Source organism: Amia ocellicauda, chromosome 15 (genome assembly GCF_036373705.1).
Source record: "Amia ocellicauda isolate fAmiCal2 chromosome 15, fAmiCal2.hap1, whole genome shotgun sequence".
Taxonomy (NCBI): domain Eukaryota; kingdom Metazoa; phylum Chordata; class Actinopteri; order Amiiformes; family Amiidae; genus Amia; species Amia ocellicauda.
In genome coordinates, this window is record NC_089864.1 from 18,002,237 (window position 1) to 18,023,193 (window position 20,957).

Genomic DNA, 20,957 nt, shown 5'->3' on the forward strand with positions numbered 1-20,957 from the left:
ACAGCTGGACAATTGACTAAGTCGACTGTATACGCAAGTGTCAGTCATTTAAATAGCTATTTGAGTCGTTAGAAACTTGACCCTTGGAACGAACAGGGCCCTGCTTTCCTCAAAGACTTCGTCTTCAAATAAGTACGGTGAGAGACCCTGCTTGCCAAGAAGATTTTGTGCACAACCTTGGAGCCTTCAAACCAGTGGAAAATCTGTTTGGAAAAGACTCTACTTTCGCGAAACCCCAACTTCCAGGTGCATCGACTGAGTGGAAGTTCTTGGACAAAGCCGAACCGGACTGCCTTTGTTCCAACCACACGGACCTCGTGCCGTGTGCTGTTATCTGAGCCCGAAGCCAGAGAGGCCTCTCTGCGACGAAGTTCAGATAAGTTTAACAGTTTGGAGTTCATGATTCATGACATTTGAGAAATCAATTAGAAATGTTAATCTGTGATTCATAACTCTAGAATGTGTAATATCATTAAGTTTTCTTAAATATAAATGTGTGTTGCATTAAACTGTTTTGTTGATAATTTTAGAAATAAAATCTGTCAACGCCGAGAAATATCTTCTCATTCCTGTTTAACTGTTTAGTCTGAAATTGACACAAGTTAATAGACATTAGATTATTGGTGGCCCTGCCTATCCTTAATCATTGAATAATAATCAGTTAAGGGAAATTGTGGTAACAAGTAATGATAGGATCTTTCTCGGCACCTAAACGTAAATGAGACTGATATATATATAACGAGAAGTTACCTGACATAAATACTAACCTGCGTAGTTATTTAATGTCTGACTAACAATACTAATGAGAGACTCACCTTCGTCTTACTAACCGGTATTGTAGTCAATGTGTTTATAACCTTTTTTGTTTAACGATTTGTGTTATCATATGCGATCTTTGATTTGGTCACGGAAGTGATTTGTCTTTGATTTGTTGATCTAGAGTTGAATTTTAATTAGTTTTTCCCTTTTTTATAATTAGTGTAGTGCTACATTTAGTCTTTGTTTTGAATAAATTTGACAATTTATATCTTTGGAATTGGTGTCTGCGTCCAATTATTACAGAAATTGAGTTCTACAAGATTCCAGGATTCGTGATAAGGTGATACTATAAATTCACTTCTTTAATGGAAATTTATAAGTGTGCCTTACGCCACATATGCTTTATATTCTATGTTTTCTATGATACTCAGTATATTCCCCATCTAACTAGGATACTCAGACTTCCCATATTTACAAACTGTCATTTAGGCTGACAATACAACATGGCTTGCAGAGATGAGCATTGTTTCCAGGAATTCGGTGCGTTACCGAGACAGCAGACAGCTCTTCAAATTGATGAGAGATGCAGCTGCCCACATGAACAAGGTAGAGAATACTGATTCTGAAATGCAAGGCCACCTTTTTATTGTGAACAATTTTTTTTTTCCTATAAAAATGCAAGGACACTTTGCAGATTGCTCCAGCTGCACTCTGAGCAGAGGATCAAAATGTTGGAAATATACAGAAATGGAAGATATCCATTTAAACAGAATTATCTAGAAACTAATTATTTAACCCAGATAGATCAGTATGCGGAACAAACGCAACATCTTTTAACAACAGGAGTAATCTGTTTCCAATGTAAAATCTAAATCCACCCTTCAATTCATGGATTTGGACAATTACCTCTTAAAATAATAACATAATTCACCAAACATCATGTATGGAAAATATCATGAATCACTGTGTTTATATAGTGTAAATGTGTTTGGAATAGATTTCTGACAGAGAGAGAGAGCGACATTAAGACTGCTTAATGATTTCTTTTTAATGCAATTTCTACTTCGGCAATCTATGTTTTCCAAATTAAATCTCTTGTGTTTTCAGTTATCTATTTTCCTAAACACAATTAATCATAAATAACATCTATTTGCGATTGCAGAAATAAAAACCACTGAGTATTGGTCATCCAAATTCTCAAATGCATTAGCAAGGCATCTTCTATACCACAATACTCACAACCACTGCCAGCTTTCTGACTTTCATTTGCCCTCTGCTTGTATCTGCTATAAATTCACAGGGTCTCATAAGAAAATAGTCCTTACACTTTGTTTATTTATTCAGCAAAACAATCTGGAGAAAATAAAAGTATAGTAGGTGAATATTTCTAATGACCCATTTCAAGTTACCAAAGCACTGCTGATTAACTTATATAAACTTCAGAGACCACACATGTAGCCTTTGGATCACTGGTGGATAAGGGACATCTGGAAACTGTATAACAATACACAAAATATATCACTGTACAGTCAATTAATTCTATATTGACAATTTCAAACCTGTACATTTAGCAAAAGTACAACTGTATATTTAGTACTACGGTCAGTAGTAATATCAGATATTCTGTATCTAAACAAGAGTCAACTCCCACTTTTCTCCCATCTTTGAGATGCAGTGTATTGTGGGATTGCAAGGCGCTTTTCTCCCCATCTATATAACAGAAAACCTACCTCATTTCATATTCAAATGCTTTTCTTTTAAAATCAACTGCATCTTTTTAACACAATGCAGTTTTATTGTATTAGAGACACTCCTCCTTAAAATGTACACATCATTATTTCAATAAACAATGATTTCTTCGAATTGTTGTGTCTATTAGCTGGTGACATGAATATTCATGAACATATATCAAGACTGAGGCCTGGACTGGTTGCAATAGACAGGTGACAAGAAATTGGCAGCAACTCAAAACATAAGAGAGCGTGTGGGTTATCATCATCATCGTAAATAGCAGAAGTTGTAATACTAATGCCACACAAGTGTTCGGAATGTAATTGTGGCAACACAATCAATAACATTAAAAATCTCTTTTCTGTTTTCCGCAGGAAGATATTCTGTACATTTTACTTAATAAATTATAAAAATACTGAACACCTCCAACACATTAGTATTACTGATATTATCCATTATGGATATTATATACTGATATTATAATGTGTTTTCCAGTGACGAGTCATCTTAGCTGCTGCTAGCTTGACTGTGTTAACTGCCCATTGTAACAATTACTCAGGAAATCCTGATTTGGAACTACAGATCTGCCTATCAGTTACGGTTTTATCCAATCCAGACAAGATGTACAATCACTGATGGGATATCCTGAGTAAACTATTTTAAATTAGGCATCACCACAGATTGATTGCAAGTGTTATTCTCTACTGTCAGTTGATTAAAAGTTTGAAATATTGTAAATATATATTACAGTGGTGGTTAGTATATTAAACAACAGTGTTCAATTGCATTTGCACAACTTCATTTCCATTTTAAGAGATCCATTAATGCCACTGGAAATTCCATTAATGTGCATCTGTCCAGGAGACTTGGATAGTTTGATCAGCTTTCCACTCTCCACTGGTCAGTAAAATTGCATACCTTTAAGGATTTTCAACCCTGATAGAGGTATGATTTCTACGATATCCTAATACACAGATTGGTACCTAAACAGAACAAATAGTGGATCTGAAACAGACCGGCAAATGACTGCTTTATTTTTCATAGGAATTGGCATACACCACTTTAATCCAAAGATAGAGAAGTACTCATTTAACAAACAAAATGAAAGATGTATTGCATCTGACTCTTTTTCTGCCCATGACTTCGGCACATTTTTGTCATTGAAGTGCTGTCAGTGGAAGGCCATGGATTGAGTGATTTAATCTGTATGAACAAAATACTTTTCCTGATGAGTGATTCAACCACACCAAGGTCCCGATAAAGTGTATTTTATATTTTTCGCTTCAAGTTGTTAAAATGTTTACAACGCTTGACAGGACAACAACCACTATGTTCCACAACAACGTGCTTCCTGAATTTGAGTTTAAACTAAAGTAAAAACTAAAAAAAGAGTAGATTGTAAATCAAGTGTAAAAACAAAAAAAAAACTGACGTAAATGCCAGTTTGTGTAATAGAATCTCATTGTAGTAATGATTTCCCAGAAGTCCTAGTATTATTGGGATCATTATTTATTTATTTATATTTCTTGTTTTTTACAATGTACTATTTCTAATCGTTGTTATTCCCTGCATAAACTAATACTTTTACTGTACATACTCCATAATAAACAATAATTATTTAATACCATTTTTATGTCACAACATTTAATATTTTAAAACAATTAATGAGGCGTCTATTCAGATATTTGTCCCCTAAGAAATACAGAGCTGTGTAGTGTCTTTCCAACCTTCTTGTTCTGCGGAAAGCTGTCACTTGGTTATTGCTTTTGGTCTAAAATGAATTAAGTAATTAACTCATCATTGATTCTCCCATCTTCTCATCTTTCCTCCATGTTTATTTTTTTCATTTTGCTGGAATTGAATTCCTACTAAGCATTCATCTAAGACTAGCAATTGCTGAAATTGTCCTCTGTTGATCCAATGAGAAGTTAGCTCTCATTCCTACTACTAAATGACCAAATATACCAGAGATGTCTACACTGCTGTGAACATATGCTCTGGAGCAGAGGGAGCACACGAGACTCCCAGCATTTTGTCTATTTGGTGGATAGAACGGAGAAGACATGGGCCTTAGAGGAGTCAAAAATCAATGTTTTAAAATATATATATATATATATATATATATATATATATACATAGATAAGCATGTATAAGAGAGAATTTAGCTCTTATGATCAATAAAATACCATGTACAGAAGTTCACCAGCTCAGCAGCGAATATATGGTTTCCTTTCAATTTTAGAGTGAAAACATATTTTCAATTCAACTCATTCATTAGATGACTGACATTTGCGAAATCTGTACCAGCTACATACCAGATGTGTACCAGCTTTAGACATTCATTAACAGCTTCAATTTTAAAATAGTCAGTTAGTAACATGGTGCTGATTCCAACAGACAGGTCATAGCTGGGAAGAACACTAATGACATTTGAAAAGGTGTGAAGTGCTTGAAAAAAAAAAATAGTGCAGTTATGAAGTCGCGATATTCCACTTCACTACACTGAGTAGTAGTATGTTCTACTACAATAATGGGATAGATGTACCAAGAAAGGGCAGTTGCAACACCAATATACCACAATAAGGGCTACAGCTAAAGAACTAAAGGAGTGTTTATTTCTTCCATCAGATACATAAACGTGTTGCAAATGAGTCAGAAACTTCCAGTGACATGTAGAAAACAAGCGCAATGGCGGTTTTATGGAAATAATTAGGCCTATTTTTTGCCACTGCTGTTGATGAATATTTAATCCTGGGCATTTCTGTAAAAATCTGCAAAAATTGGGTTTTGTATAATTTATTAAAATGAAATGTACTAAACTAAAGCAACACTTGTAAATTACAATTACAGATTTGGCACAAGAATTCATTTTGAACAAAGTTAATGGGGCAATAATATGAAGAAACTGGGTGGTGATTGCCTGCTTTTTATGTTAGGTGCTAAACAAATTACGTAGACAATGTTAACAACAGTATATACATCGTTGATTAAGTCACTATGCAATAACTGACAGATATTACAAGAGAGGAGGAGTATTTGATTATTTATTGTGTGTGTGTATATATATTATATATATACATACATGCATACACACACACACACACACACACACAGGTTAATTTGTGTAAATAAGTGCTGTGCTTTAAACTGTACTGCGGGTGCTTGAACTCACAGACTGCAGGCACAGCAAACTGCATGACAAAAGACTACTGATGCTCAGGCACGAGACACTTCAATCTCTTATTGTGAGGCTCAACAGTCATTGGTAAAAGGTGACTTTTCAAGATCACAGACTGTAATGACAATTAATCAGCCTCGAAGAACATTGCAAGATAATGGGACTCTTTCTCTTTCACACTCCAGACCTGAGTTTCCAGTGGCACCCTGGGGGTAGGTTTGTGAGCAGCCCAAGCATGAAGATCTATAGCCGAACATAAATGCGAAGAGGGAACACTCTTGTTTTCTTCCCCTTTTGTCTGCCTAACAAACTTCAGTTGTACGCTTGCTTGTACCATCCTAAACCAGAGAAGAGGAAAAAAATACTGACCACAGCTGGCTCTAGCTAGTTCTAGAAAGGGAAGTAGGGCACAGATAGGATGGGCTATAGTTCCTGTAGAAATACAAGGGATATGTATATTTTATTCCTGTTCCAGAAAACAATCACTCCTTTGGGAAATGTCAATGTTAAGGTGCAAGGGATCTTCACCTTGTTTACATTTTCTGAGAGATATTCCTGCTGTGGTAAAATGCAAATTCAAAGATAAATGCACCTTCAAAGATAGGTTTTTCATATTCAAAACCCATTAGGTTGTTTGGTTCATTTGAGCAAATTTGCTTACTTCTGCAATGTAATTTGACATTTTCTTCCACCAGATACAGAGCAAAAACCTGCATAAACAATCTGGTGAAGATGTCAAGTTAAGATATGATCACCATTGAATCTTGAACCAGGATCTCCCGAAAGTAATGTTTGAATGTAAGAATTTTCTGATATCACACGCATTCCTCCTCAGCTACCTTGTGCGTAATTAGTGGGTTTTCGTAGACAAAAAAGGCAGACTGAATGTCTAAATTGCTCTTGAGTAGAGTTTTCATTTTTATAGTTTTAATTATGAATAAGAAAAGGCAAAATTAAGATAATTGCAGTACCAGTTTAGGATATGGAATGGGGTTACTGACATACCAGTAATGAATGAATGATAGGACAGTGTAATGATTTGTCCAGGTTCAAATCCAGCTAAAATCGTATAGGTCAGTGCTGCCATCTCAGTTGAGGAGATTAAAATGCCCAACTATGCCAGAAAAATGTTGGTACCAGTCAGTAGGTTTTGTCAGATACCGAGGCCAAAACCGCTTCAGTATTTATGCAGCTGCTAGTACAATGACAGACTGCATTCAATCTTTTCCTATTTATTGAACAGAAGATTATTATTATATATTCATACATTTATTTTTATGGACACTGATTCCGTTAGAGAAAAAGTAAGATTCCGGTTGATGGAACTGAGCTATCAATGCAGTGTAACACACCTTTTCATAACTTAGCGCAATCAACTGGAATCTGTATTTTCCTGTGAGCTGAATCAGGGCTGAAGAATCTGTGAAAATAAAGTACAGATAAATCAGCGTGTGATTACTAAAACACATATATATATATATATATATAACCTAATGCAAAAAGATGCATCCATATCCTGACCTCAAAACAGAAATGTACAATAGAAGGCTTCAGTGGGCTGCAATTGTCACTCCAATCATTGTCATAGCCTATGGGATGTGTCATCAGGAGGTACAGTAGAGGGTTGAGAAATCACATGCCAGCATCGGCCCTGACAGAGAGAGCAAAGCTCTGCTTGGAGGGACATGGGATCAACATTAACAGAAGCGTGCAGCTCCACTGTGCCTTTTCCATAGCACTCCCTCCTGCAAAGCTGTGTCCACAAAATGCTTCAATTTTGCAACGTATTAAATCAAATTGGACCATTTACATTCTGTTAGGCTATGTCTGAGATTCAAATAAAACTTCCAGCCACTCAACGATTTCATATTACAAACCTGATACGTGAAGGAGGATTTTGTTGCATCTTGTATCCAACAGTAACCTGCCATTAAGCACTGAGATTGTAATGAGTGTCAAATCTTTGATTGTGTGCCAGGTGGCGTACTGTACATCAACAATCATTCGTTTGACCATGACCGAAACTAAATGAAAACAAATCGACCTTTTCAAAATGTTTCTTTTTATTTTAAGAATCTGAAATGAGTCAATGTCAATGAGACAAAGCAGAGCCACATGCTACTTTTTGCGCTGCAAGACCAGAATACCTATTGTCTATCTATCACAGCAAGCAGAGGATTTGATGCAGATGAAACATCCAATACCCTGAACCTGCAAGTGCCTAGGAAGACACAGGAGTCACTCATGAATGGAGAAGTGAAACATCTCCCAATATAGTCCCCAAGCAAAAGCAGGTCCACCTTGATGCTTGGGATGAAGGGATGATATTCAAGACTCAATTTTGTGTTTCATCCAAATACGGAACAAGATCTTGACCATTTCAGCAAAGGTTCTTCTATGAGCTCTGCCATGAACACCAGCATCATGCATCTGACTTAGTCTTGGACTTGTTATATCCTGATGAGTCTCTTGAAGATCCCTACTTGTTTCCACTTGGGACAGAATCAGCCTCCTGAACCACTTTTCTGACCACACGTTTGGATTCAACTTTCTCCTGTCCTCTTCCACAGTAACAGTAACTCCCCCGCTAACCTTGAACAGATGGACACTATTGTCAAAACTGGAACATTCATCTTCTTGGGAGGGTTTTGATAGATCTGTTTTTTGACCTTGATGACAAATAGAAGGCTAATGGCAATCCAAGAGTCCTATTAACTTCAATAATGATGTATATAAATAGCATGCCCCCTTAATTATCAAGCCGGTGATGGAGGTCAGAAGTGGAGTACAACTAGCCAAGATCTCTCTACTTCATATCTGAAGGCTATTTGGAGATAGATCTGGAGAGTGACATCACCATAACAGGCTCAAATACAGAAATCAAAGTACATCTGATTTCTACCAACTCAGCATGCATCTGGCAACAGAAGTCTAACCTTGTTTGAGCATATAGTAGGTGAAATTACATTATCTGTACTCCTGTGTCACTCAACACACATTTATAACGGTTGAAAACTGAAGTAATGTGTAGCAGACATCTCAGAAATCCATAGTCAGTCATGTGATATGTTAAGGAGGTCAAATGCCTTGCCTAAGTAAATAAGCATATCACTGAGCCTTTCTCCATAATTACACCACCAGTATTAAATATATTACTGGTTTCTAGGACTACTGAAAGTGAAAGTATTATGAATGCAAAAGCCATTAATGTACTATTATTTTGTGATTACTTGTAAAAATGAAATTGGTCACCAATTACTAAAGTTATTTTGATCTAATTGCTCCTAAGTTTGCATTTCACAGATTCTCTGGGACATTATTAGCAGGAAGTGAGATACTGGATGAAAAATGTCTTCGTTTCAGTAATGCAGTTTTCTAAATATACCAGAGCAAGACAGCCGGGCACTTCCTCTGTTGTAAGTGTTGGCTACTCAAGTGGAATCTCAGACTGATTTATAGTCATATTGACTAAGTACACCATTATCCATGAAAGCCAGCACTGCCTGTAGGCCGAGACAGAGGTGCGTTCAATAAGCAAAGTGCCACACAGCTTTTGAACAGCCTGCTTGCTAACGGTGCTCAGTATACTGTAGTTAGCCAACACTTTAAAGACTCAATGACTGACTTTAGGTAATAAATTAATGAATACTGTAGGTATATATGCATATAGCTAGCATACAAATAATTATCTGCCTAGAGAAAAAATATATAGGGGGACAAAAATCATGAGGATTGCTACCTCAGTGTTATCATACCTTTGGCAAGTTCGCGTCCCAAAACTCTTTGGACAACAGACAGCTGTTTACAAATCGGTGACTGGGAACCACTGTTTTGGGAGATTGGTGTCAAGGCTCTGAGCAGGCCATGAAGCATTTTCAATACTTTTTTAATTGAACCACCGAGTTCACACTCTGCTGTCTGACATGTTGCATTATTGTGCTGGTAGATGTAGAGGTCCTCACAATAAGATTCCATTAATGCCAGAATAATGCGATTTCAATCCATGGTGGTGCTCATGTTGTCATTTACAAAAACCTTTACAGAGCATATTTTTGCTTGTAATGCAATTTAAACAGAAAGGATGCTTGTGCTGTTACTATTGCTGCAATTGTGTGAAAGCGTAGGTAACAGCTATTTTTCCAAAACTGTGGTTTGAGATGTGTAAGCCTGTTTCAATGCCCTGAAATCAGTTTGTATTCATTCTACTGACAGTTTGCCTGCTTTTGGGACAAGTGCGAGAGAGGCATTGTTTGTCTGAATTTTAGCAAATAAATTAATAGATTTAATAGATAAATTAACATTTTTCTTTCTGGCTATTGTATTTAATCTCCTTCCTTGGTGCCATGGTAACTCGTGTGTATACTCCTTCTCTGCCCTGTTTCAGGCTCACCATTTAAAAGAACGTTGCCTTTTTCCAGATTTTCCCACGGTCCTCTGGTCCAATAAATCAAGTTCTGAAAACTGTCTACAGCTCTCTGACTAAGAGAGAAAGGTACCCCCTGTTACAAGAGGTAATAAGCTAAATAATTGAGGTAAAATAACAGAAAACAATACACTATAGTTTTCATATTTACATACATTTTTCTGCATTTAATGTTTCTTTAACTAGACTAAGACTAGACTAGTTCTAAGATATGAATATCTTATATACAGTGTAGCATAAATCTCTGACAGAGAACTGTAGCCAGAATGTTTTTATTTCACGTAATTTAAAACAATTCATTTTGCATAGATCCTCCACCTCCCACAGCTCTTTTCTACTTGCTACATACAGACGGGAGACAAATTAAAGGAAACAAAGCGTCTCGGTAAGGCTGGGCACCACAAGCTACCAGAACAGCTTCAATGCTCTTGGCACAAATTCTAGAGTCTCTGGACTCTACTGCAGGGATATACATCATTCTTCCAAAAGATATTCCCTAATTTGGGGTTTTGATGATGGTGGTGGAGAGCTCTGTCTAATACGACGCTCCAAAATCTCGCATAGGTGTTCAATTAGGTTGAGATCTGGCGGCTGCGAAGGCCATAGCATATGATTCACATCATTTTCATACAAATCACACCATTCAGTGAGCCCTTGTGCCCTGTGGATGGGGGCATTGTCATCATGGAAGTGACCACTCCCATCAGGATAGAAATGTGTCACCATAGGATAAAGGTGATCAATCAGAATAACTCTGTAATGATTTGCAGTGACCCTTCCCTCTAAGGGAAAAATGCCCCCCACAGCATAACAGAGCTTCCAGACCCCCTCACCGTAGGGGTCAAGCAGTTGGGCCTGTACCGTTCTCTTGGTGTAGCCACACATTCACTCGCCCACTTGTCCAGAACACGAGCCAGTCTTTGTGACTGAAGCTCCTGCCATTCATGCCCCAATAATGACCCCTCTTTCAAAGTCAATTAGATCCTTTCCTCTTGCCATCTTGATCCAACATCGAGGTCACCTGGGCCTGCTCAGCATTTTTATACATGCCACAGAGCATGATAGGATGTTAATTGCTTAATTGTATCATGCAGTACACCTGTTTGCAGGCATCTGCATTCGTTATGTTCCTCCACTCATTTATTCAGGTTTTTCCTTTACTTTGTCATCAGTCTCTACGATTCAGCATCTTCATGATATTTGGATTGTTTTATTATTTGTTTTGTGCTCATCGTTATTTATAGTGGTTGACTTATTTTCACAATTAATAATTCATTAAATAAAGATTTTCAGACTTTTAAGTCTTTAAAATAGGATGCCTGCCCTGTCACCTCTGATTGGATACAAAAGGTAAGATGAATGGATAGAGCTGACTAAGTACAGCAATGCAAAAGACAAGGAGTGTAATTAGAATCTTAAAAAAATATTAAGCTAGCCAGCCGTGGCATCCTTCTCTTAAGGGAATGCAAGGCTGCAGTTTTAAAAGCACCATTAAACCAGCCAGGTAGAACGCCCACCAGAAAATGTCTGAGGAGCAATAGCATTTGTATAATTTAATAACATATTTTAAAGAAGCTATGACATAAGAATAATATTTTAAGCGCTGAATAACTAAATAAAAAGCAGTTCCAGAATGAAAATGAATACATGCATCCTGTATACAGTTTCTAACTCCCTGCCAACATGGACATTGAATGATTATTAGAGATTTTATTAAAATGCAATACTAATTTATATGAAAAATTTAAATATTTGAGAAAGCTCATCAACACAGATGCTAATTTTTAATTAGTATAAAATATTTTAATAGCTGCGGTTTCCCCACAATGTTTTCTCAGTAGTTTCTAGATAAGAACCATTACACAAGACATGATTTAGCAGATATTGTACAAATTGTATTCTTTAAACTTAAATGCCACTGAGATTTCAGGAAAGCAGTGCAAGATACCGACACATTTTTAAACCCTGTGCAGATACGGAGGGGTATAAAAATACTTTTCAACAAATTAGTATGTACGTTTTTCCACAAATCCAGTCCAGTCAGTGATTTTCAGTGCAAATGATGTTCTCACATTAGGGTGTTGATCAGAAATTAAATGAATACATGGGAATTATCATATCCGAGTAATGTTGGATCAAAAGTTTATTAATCAATTTTCTTGGGTAACATGAAACACGTTTAAGACTAAGAGTACATTAGTTGGTCCAGTATTGTACACTTATTTGTCCACTATTCAAAGAAAAGTCTAAAGTCCTGCTAGCCCCACAACTTTAATTTATGGTGCATTTGGTTCCATGAATGTTGCCTCTAGTTTTTAGATCATCCATACGACACACACTTCCTCAATAGGTACACCCTGCCCCCAAATATTATTATTAAAACTCACCTTTGTTCTATGCCAAAATTAAAACTCACTTCCTCACGTCAGAAACGAGTTAGCATACCACTAAACCAGCCAATTTGAATCCTACCTAATGGTCCCCAAAAGCACTTTAACCTTTAACCTGTGCCCAGAGATAAGATTAGCCAATTTTCTGATACATTCGTCACCTCTAATGCTGCACAACTATATCCGCAAATCTATTGTTACTGAAGCCTAAACACAGCAATTAAGAGAGGATTCGAAGTAATGGAGGCATGCAGAACAAAAGCACAGGGAAGCAGCGAGGGAGCCCAGCCGCCTGCCGCACTCACCCACCTGAGGGAGCGCAGAGTTGAGCTGCCTCTGCAGGGAGTCGCGATCGTAGATCACGTCCTGGAGGTGCTGCTGAGCCAGACCCAGGCTCTCCTGCGTCTCACGTAACGTGTCCAGCAGCCGGTCACGCTCGTCCAGCATGTTGACCATCAGCTGCTCGAAATGCGAGTCCGAGTCAGAGCCGCTGCTCTGCGAGCCCCGCTGGCTCATGGGGGTGTCTTCGTTGATGGTCGGCATGACTTCACACATCATTTCTCCCTGGAATGACAAGAAGCCATGGTTATTGTACCCCTGTGTTAAAGGACTGAAGAAAATGTGTTAAGGGCACCATCACATACACTCACCTAAAGGATTATTAGGAACACCTGTTCAATTTCTCATTAATGCAATTATCTAACCAACCAATCACATGGCAGTTGCTTCAATGCATTTAGGGGTGTGGTCCATGTCAAGACAATCTCCTGAACTCCAAACTGAATGTCTGAATGGGAAAGAAAGGTGATTTAACACAGTCACCAGATCTCAACCCAATAGAGCATCTTTGGGATGTGGTGGAACGGGAGCTTCGTGCACTGGATGTGCATCCCACAAATCTCCATCAACTGCAAGATGCTATCCTATCAATATGGGCCAACATTTCTAAAGAATGCTTTCAGCACCTTGTTGAATCAATGCCACGCAGAATTAAGGCAGTTCTGAAGGCGAAAGGGGGTCAAACACAGCATTAGTATGGTGTTCCTAATAATCCTTTAGGTGAGTGTATGTCTTAATTACCATGTGTACTCATTCGACAGTTTCATATATTCTCTTATCTATTCAAATGTTTAGTTTTTCATATTCTCAATGGGATGCGGTTAGAACAAGACAATAAAATGCTGAAAAGTAAAACAAAAAAAATGGCAGAAACTCCAGTTTTATACCTTTAAGTTATACCTATTTTCTTTAACCTCTAACCAAATGACACGAAGATTGTAGCCTATTTCTGACAGATTAATTGATGCCCACTGATCTACTTTCAGGAAAATCCCTACATTTTACTGCTGGGTTGCCAAAACATGGCAAACATATACTGCCTTATTCTCGCTTGTAAACAGGACCTGCCAGTTCATAAACGTTGCTCTGCATCCCAACACTACTTCTAGCTGTGGGTCGCACTCTCCCCATATGTGTGTTCATCTGCCAACACATTGCTGCTTCTGTTTATTCAGCACATTCATCTATATCATTTTAATTTCAGTAACTGACTAATACATCCCAAAATGGGGAGCTTTAACCTTGTAAGATAAAGACTGCTTTGCATGTTTTGTCTGATAAGATACATTTCTTGGAAAATGTACAGATTTTTCATCAAACTATATGAGCCACTCAAACTGTATTCTAAGTGTGGCAGAAAGAATGACAGATGCTTTCAGAGACTGGACACTTAACAGCTATTTCACAGCTCCCATGTGAACATCTTTAACATTAAAAAGGTTCTAAGTAGTATAAATGTTTTTCCATTTTATTTTTCACTTTCATGGGAAGGAAAACAGTATTTACAACATTACTACAGAGCCCTGCCAAATGAATACAAGCACCCTCAGAAAAAGTGGAAGTGTCCAATTTGTCCACAGTACTTTGTATAAACTACATAACTATATGATTAAATAAATACTAACTACTTAAGACCACCCATAGTCTTCCAGTACTAATGGAAGTAACATAAGAATTATCTTTCATGAACACAATAGATTTAATGACCAGAGTTCATTAAAAAAAAAAAAAAAGTGAGCTGGTTTGGACTTCTGCCAACTATTACACATTGAGTGCTACTTATATCTTAAAACGTCTTTCCTCAGTATTTCAGGCCTGCAAGTCAAGGGAATAATAAAATCTGCAGCCAGATTCTTAATGGTATGAGCCTAATGGGCATACATCAATAAAGATTCTATTTTTACTTAATATCCTGTTTGCACACAGCAAAAGAACACCATAGCTTAACATTATCACATTTTACTGTAGGAACTGAAAAAGAGGCAGTTTTGAGGCAGTTTCCCAGTTTATTTCACATATTGAATAATCATTTTTCCACAACACTGGTTTTCCATTGTTCTTTTTACTAATTATTATTGCCAGTTCTAATGACAAATTAGAGTTTTAGTTGCATTTCTCACTCCTTGGTTCTTTAATATATACTATAATATGATGATGTTTGTTGTGGATTTGGAATTAGCTGTTGATATTTGATTTGTTATTTATCTTTCTTCGCTTGTTGCACTTGTTTGCATACCTACCAGTTTTCCTGTATCTGGTCAGCATGTCTTGAAACAGACATTTTTTGGCACAATTTTACTAATATGAAAATGGTTTCATACCTCAGACTACATAGGTGTATTACTACTAAAAATATCAATGCAGATAAACCAATGTCCAGCAGTTGAATGTATTTCACGATTAGAAAATCACAGCTATCTGAAATTCCTTTTGATATTACTAGGCAGCGGTAGTTTTGGCATTGTAGGTAGGACTTATTGTATGTCTATGTTTTCAATAGAAAAACTTTACTTCCATATGGTAATCCTTATTTGGTTTTGCCTGTACCAAAAACAACATCTGTCTCAATGTAATAAAGTGTTATCCACCTTCCATCATAGATGCAAAGCATGTGGGAATAAAATAATTAACATCTAACTGCAGTTCATACATTAATTTCCAACTAATGTAGCTGCTCTGAAGAAAGAAGGTTAAAGTTCAGAAATATTTTGAATCCCCTGCTATATTTACTTACCTCATCGTTACAGATATGCAATTAAAACACCCAATTTGGACATTTTACGATATTCTGACAAGTGCAAACCCTGTACAAAATTACACTGGCAGAAGTTAAATCATTAACATTAACATATTATGCCGGATTAGCAGTATGAACACATGCACAGTTTTATGGGGAAAGTGTTGAAAGCAATGCTTGACACTTGCTCTGTTTTCACACATGCATGCTAAGGGACAAATTAACTAAGATTAATTTACTTTTCATTAGCAGGTTCCATTTGCACTGTCATCTGCTGCCTTTTTAATGAACCACTTGAATTAAGACGCCTGCAGGGTTCTTGGAATTCAGGGGTTCCCTACTATGAGACAAGACATGAACAGATAAATAAAATCTATGAAACTCTGAATGAGGACGTGTTTTTTCATTCATTTTACTTACTGTATAACTTCTAATCTGGGAGCACACAATATGCCAATGATTTGAATACATTTTAAAAGACAGAAAAGCACAGACTGCCCTGGATTTCTTTAAATATTCATATATATAACTAATAGCACTTTATTACAAATGAAGTACAGTACTTTAAAGAAATTAGCCCAGCCACATGCATTTAGGTCTATAATGCCTCTGACCATTGCTGTTTTTTGCATAGGAAGTTTACATCAGGTTATCCCCCTGATTCTTTAACTCTCATAAATGTTGAGATGCTAATATTTAATCCATGATTATGTAACTTGTATCACTCACAGGTGCCCAACAGATGTTCAGTAGGTCTGCCATTCAGTTTCGCCAGAAGTGCCTTTCTAGCCTAAAACAATCAATCAATTCAACTAAATTGACCTCCACTTGGCTCCAACAAAAATGATTATCCCATGATGATGGAGTAGCCTTTTATTATACTCCTCACCTTATGAATAGTATCACAAAGAATATTTGTAAATAATTTGTTAATGATGTCAAAGTAAATTATATTTGCTGTACTCCCTTCACTTTTAGTACCTTCTGACAATAACTGTGAAGTACATCATGATGTAGTCATTGAAGGTTTGTATTCCCACCCCCTCTCTCGCCTGGTTCTCCTCTCCTATCTCAATACCATCCACACCTCAACCTCTTCTCACAGGTGTGCACCAAGGCTCTGTCCAGCACCCCCTGCTGTTCTCTCTACACACGCTCTCTGGGCCCCCTCATCACATCCCATGGTTTCTCCTAACACTTCTATGCAGATGACACACACATCTTCCTCTCTGTTCTTTTCCCTCTTCTGACCACCTCATCCCCTCTCGCATCTCTCCCTGTCTGGCTGTTATTTCCTGCTGGATGCACTGGCATCAACTCAAGCTCAACCTCTCTTAATTCTGATCTCCTCTTCCTCGCCTTATACTGATCTCTGCATCTCAATTCCCTTGGGATCTATCACACCCTCCCCCACTTCTTCTGCTAGGAATCTAGGAGTCATCCTCTCAGCTCATGGCCACGCTGACACGCACCTGCTGATTCTTCCTGAGCAACATACGTCAAATCTGACCTTTCCTCACAGACTACTCGACTCATCTGCTCACACAACCCCTGGTTCTCTCCCACCTAGATTACTGCAACTCCCTCCTGGCTTGCCTGCCTGCAACCACTACCCACCCGCTCCAGCTCATCCACAACTCTGCTGCGTGTTTGGCGTCTCTCTGCCGTGATCTGCACTTGCTACTCCACTACGTTCAACACTGACTTAACCGACCACTGTCTCAACCAGACTGCACAGAGCATGCCTAATCTCTTCTTGCACTCCATCCAGACCTCCCTGGTCCTTCTGCACCAGAGGACTAACTTTGTACACCCTCTACACTCCCCTTCCTCCAGAGTCCACTCCTTTTCAACCCCTATTTAAACTGTTTCATATCTGCATTTTCCAGCTGGAATATCTCTAACAAGCAGCATACCATATTATGCACCACGGGGTCAACTAAGGCAACTATGTCTCTGCACTATTTCCACTGGTTTAAAAATATCACACAAATAGTATACAGTAATAAGTATAAAAGTATGGAAGGAAAATGCTTTTGATAGATAATTACCCCTTGAGTGAATGCAGTGATATGTCTTTATTTGATAAACAGTAAAAACAGTGATTACTGTCTCCAGAGAGAATAGTCTTTTCACTGGAGGAGAGTGGAGAGGTTGAATGACATCGGAGAAGTCTACTGCTGCTACAATCTAACAATAACATAGTAGCATTAACCCATCTGACTTCCAAGTTGTAATTTTCCTAGAAGCCTTTAAAGGGGTACATTGCAAGAAAACAAACTTCCTGTACTTTCCTATTATCCTTTGTTGTGTAATGTACATATGAACCCAACTCATTTTGACTTCCATTACTATGAAATATGTTGTTTAACTCAGTCAGATAATCCATAACGATATGCATTCATTTACAACTTGATAAAAACAGCAAAATAGCCTACTTAACTTTCCTGTTCAGTATAAATTAAATGTATAGTAAATGTCAGATAATCTTTTCACTCTTCATCCAAAGCCCATTCTTTATAGTTTTTCAAAGTGCAATATGTCATAGAAATTGTTTTGAACAGCTGCTGGGTTTGAGGAGCTTTGTGGAACATTTTCATTATGTTGTATTTGTGCTTAGGGAATTCAATGTTTTTTTTTTTTTGTTTTTTTTTTACATTTCTCACCATCAATGACTGTAGCTGACTATTACTCAGACATAAAAAAAACTGGGGCTGATGATAATGACACGGTAAAGACTGGAATGCAAATTGTTGAGGTTCTCCACACTCACACTCCAGTCTGCTAGGCCGTAACTTGCATTGGAACTCAAAGACTAAGAGAAGTAGTACCATTTACAGAAGATCCATGTATTTGATCATTTATAAAACTTTGAGACACTGAGTCTCAGAGGGAGAAGATTGTTTCCTCATGCACAATGACATTACAGAGCCGGCACATGGGAGGTCTAAAAGAGGGGGAAGTGGATGGTGAAGCAGGTTTACTTTGCAGTGCCTTCGCCACCTATAAGCCAAGGCAGCAAGGTCATGTAAACCATCAATCGATGAAGATTTAATAAAACACAGATAAACAGATAGAACAGCATTAAACCAAGCTCAGATCTGATTTGCAGCGACCCAGAAGGGTCACCAAGATATTATTTCAATGGCAAACCTGTAAATGTCTTTAATTTTCTCATGCAAATCCTGCTAAATTGATAAATATAGCTACACACACATATATCCTCCTCCATATTACTCCCTCTTTAGCTAATAATATATAAATCCATATGCATCTGTACATACATATGTATACAGTATCCTTCAAATGTATTATTTCCCAAGATTAAAAAGTGTGTGTACATTATATATGAGAGAGACACAGAGAGATAATGTTATATAATATCAACTGCACACAACCATCTGAGCACCAGGTACTGTTTAGTATGTATACATTTTTCTGTTGTTCACTATTGTGCAGTTTTTTTTTTTCATATAGTATAACATTTTAACTTCAGTGCTTTAAAAATATGATAAATATTCCAACAGACTGCATAGTGTGATTTAGTCTTTTTTGTTAGGTTTTAGGATCCTGGAGAGAATTTAAAAATAAATAAATTATATATATATATATATATATATATATATATATATATAATGTTTGTTTTTTCAGGATGTTTAAAATGCTAATATATATATATATATATATATATATATATATATATATATATATATATATATATATATATATATATATTGCATTTTAAACATCCTGAAAAAAAAAAAAAAAATTAATTGCACATATTCATTTTTTATAGTCAAATTCAGTTCAAGATGTTACAGGTTCCTCCTTCCAAATATCCATCATTTACCATTCTAAAACCGTTGCCTTGCTTCATTTTGCAGAAATTATTGCTCCTATTATTTTTATTTTTTTTATCCTTTTAATTTGTTAGTGTTTCACAATATATGCTTCCCTGACTAATACCTATGTGGTGAGGGAGAAACCAATCAAACTATTAGTAACGCCCAGGTGGAAAACATTTAAGACATGGGTAATTTCATGTTAATGCTCTAATTATTCAATTTGCACACGTACATGCACACATACGTGTGTGTGTTTGTGTAGTACAGTAACTGTGCGCACCCATGGACAATATACATTCATACACATGCCAATATGATCTTCAGCTACACACAAGCAGAATTAGGAGCGGCACAAAGCCACTTCTGCACGCCAATTCCTATGTGCGTGTGCGTGTGCGTGTGCGTGTGTGTGTGTGTGTGTGTAAAAGTATATCACGTCCATGCCTCCTGTTCTGCTTTTCAGAAGTACTACCATCTCTGAGCTATATCGCTAATTGAGGAAAATCCTTGGCTATTGTCTCAGTTGCATTACATCATGCTGCTCCCTCCCTCCCCTTTAACTCCTCTTAATTTCTAAAGGCACGCTTTGTATTTGATTTTAAATAAATTATAGTGCACATGCACACAGATACATCCGACAATGAAATTGGGTTTGATTTTGACACAAATGTGCATTCACACAAGCACCACCCCTATGCTCCACCACCTTGCTTGCACATCTGTAAGAAGTTTCCTTTACGACTGTACCAGGCTGGCACTCATCACCTTGCAGGTAAACTGACAAGAGGGCTTGCATTTCCAGCATGCAGACAGGATTGGATGGGTAAGGGGATCACGATTGTATTTGCTTTTTCGTTACAATGACAATAACCAATACTTACAGTGTCTTCTTAAGCGTCCGCTCCCCCAGTAGATCAATGACAACCGCAGTCTCCGGAATCACACAGCTGCCCACTCCGGGACCATCTGCGCCCAATCCTGCAAGAAAGCCTCACTGCAACACCCCTGCCATGCAAAAGCCAACACTTCGGGGATAAATCTCAGATCCGCCGCTGACATTGTTCAAAACTTGCAATTGCCCGGCTTATGGGTGACATTTTGTGCTCAAAAATTGGCCATGGCTAAAAAAAAAAAAAAAATGGCATGTTACAATTTCTGCTTTGAGGAGCAGCAGAGCCCGGTGCAGACCATTGCTGGCACTGAAGGAGGGGAGATGCATCTTAAAGTTGCAGCTGTGCATTTTCAACAGCCCGGTGGAAACGTGGATCTGCCACCAGATTATCCCGAGATGATGTGTGAACCCGGGTCTGGCTTGAGATGTCTCCTCTTGCTGCTATAGCTTTGTGAACACGGGGGAATCAAATAATTAGCTGCGCCTCTGCAAAGAAACATATGCACCTGAATGTGTATAGTATCATTATATTGTTCCAGCTAATTTTAAACAAGGTAGTGCATGCTATATGTCTGCAGAAGAGGCATGTGGACTTTCCACTGTTTTGCTAAACACAGAACCATTTCGTAACGGTTGTAGTATTTCCACACTGGCAATGGCATT

At 37.5% G+C, this 20,957-nt stretch overlaps 1 protein-coding gene across 10 annotated transcripts in view; it reads right to left on the reverse strand.

The window, feature by feature from the left end:
• Positions 1 to 20,721, reverse strand: part of ppfia2 (PTPRF interacting protein alpha 2) — a 193,052-nt gene extending 172,331 nt beyond the window's left edge. For 4 of the 10 annotated variants that reach the window (XR_010804706.1, XM_066687115.1, XM_066687119.1 and 1 more), the window contains exons 1-2: positions 20,284 to 20,720; positions 12,791 to 13,045 (exon numbers count right to left, since the gene is read on the reverse strand). Coding sequence is in view for 9 of the 10 variants with exons in the window: in XM_066687115.1 (XP_066543212.1) it covers positions 12,791 to 13,039 (249 nt within the window). In the remaining variant the exon portion in view is untranslated. Of the gene's footprint in view, positions 1 to 12,790; positions 13,046 to 20,283 lie in introns of all 10 variants that reach the window. The other 6 variants (XM_066687113.1, XM_066687114.1, XM_066687117.1 and 3 more) reach the window with 3 other exon arrangements.
• Between the last annotated feature and the right edge of the window lie 236 nt (positions 20,722 to 20,957).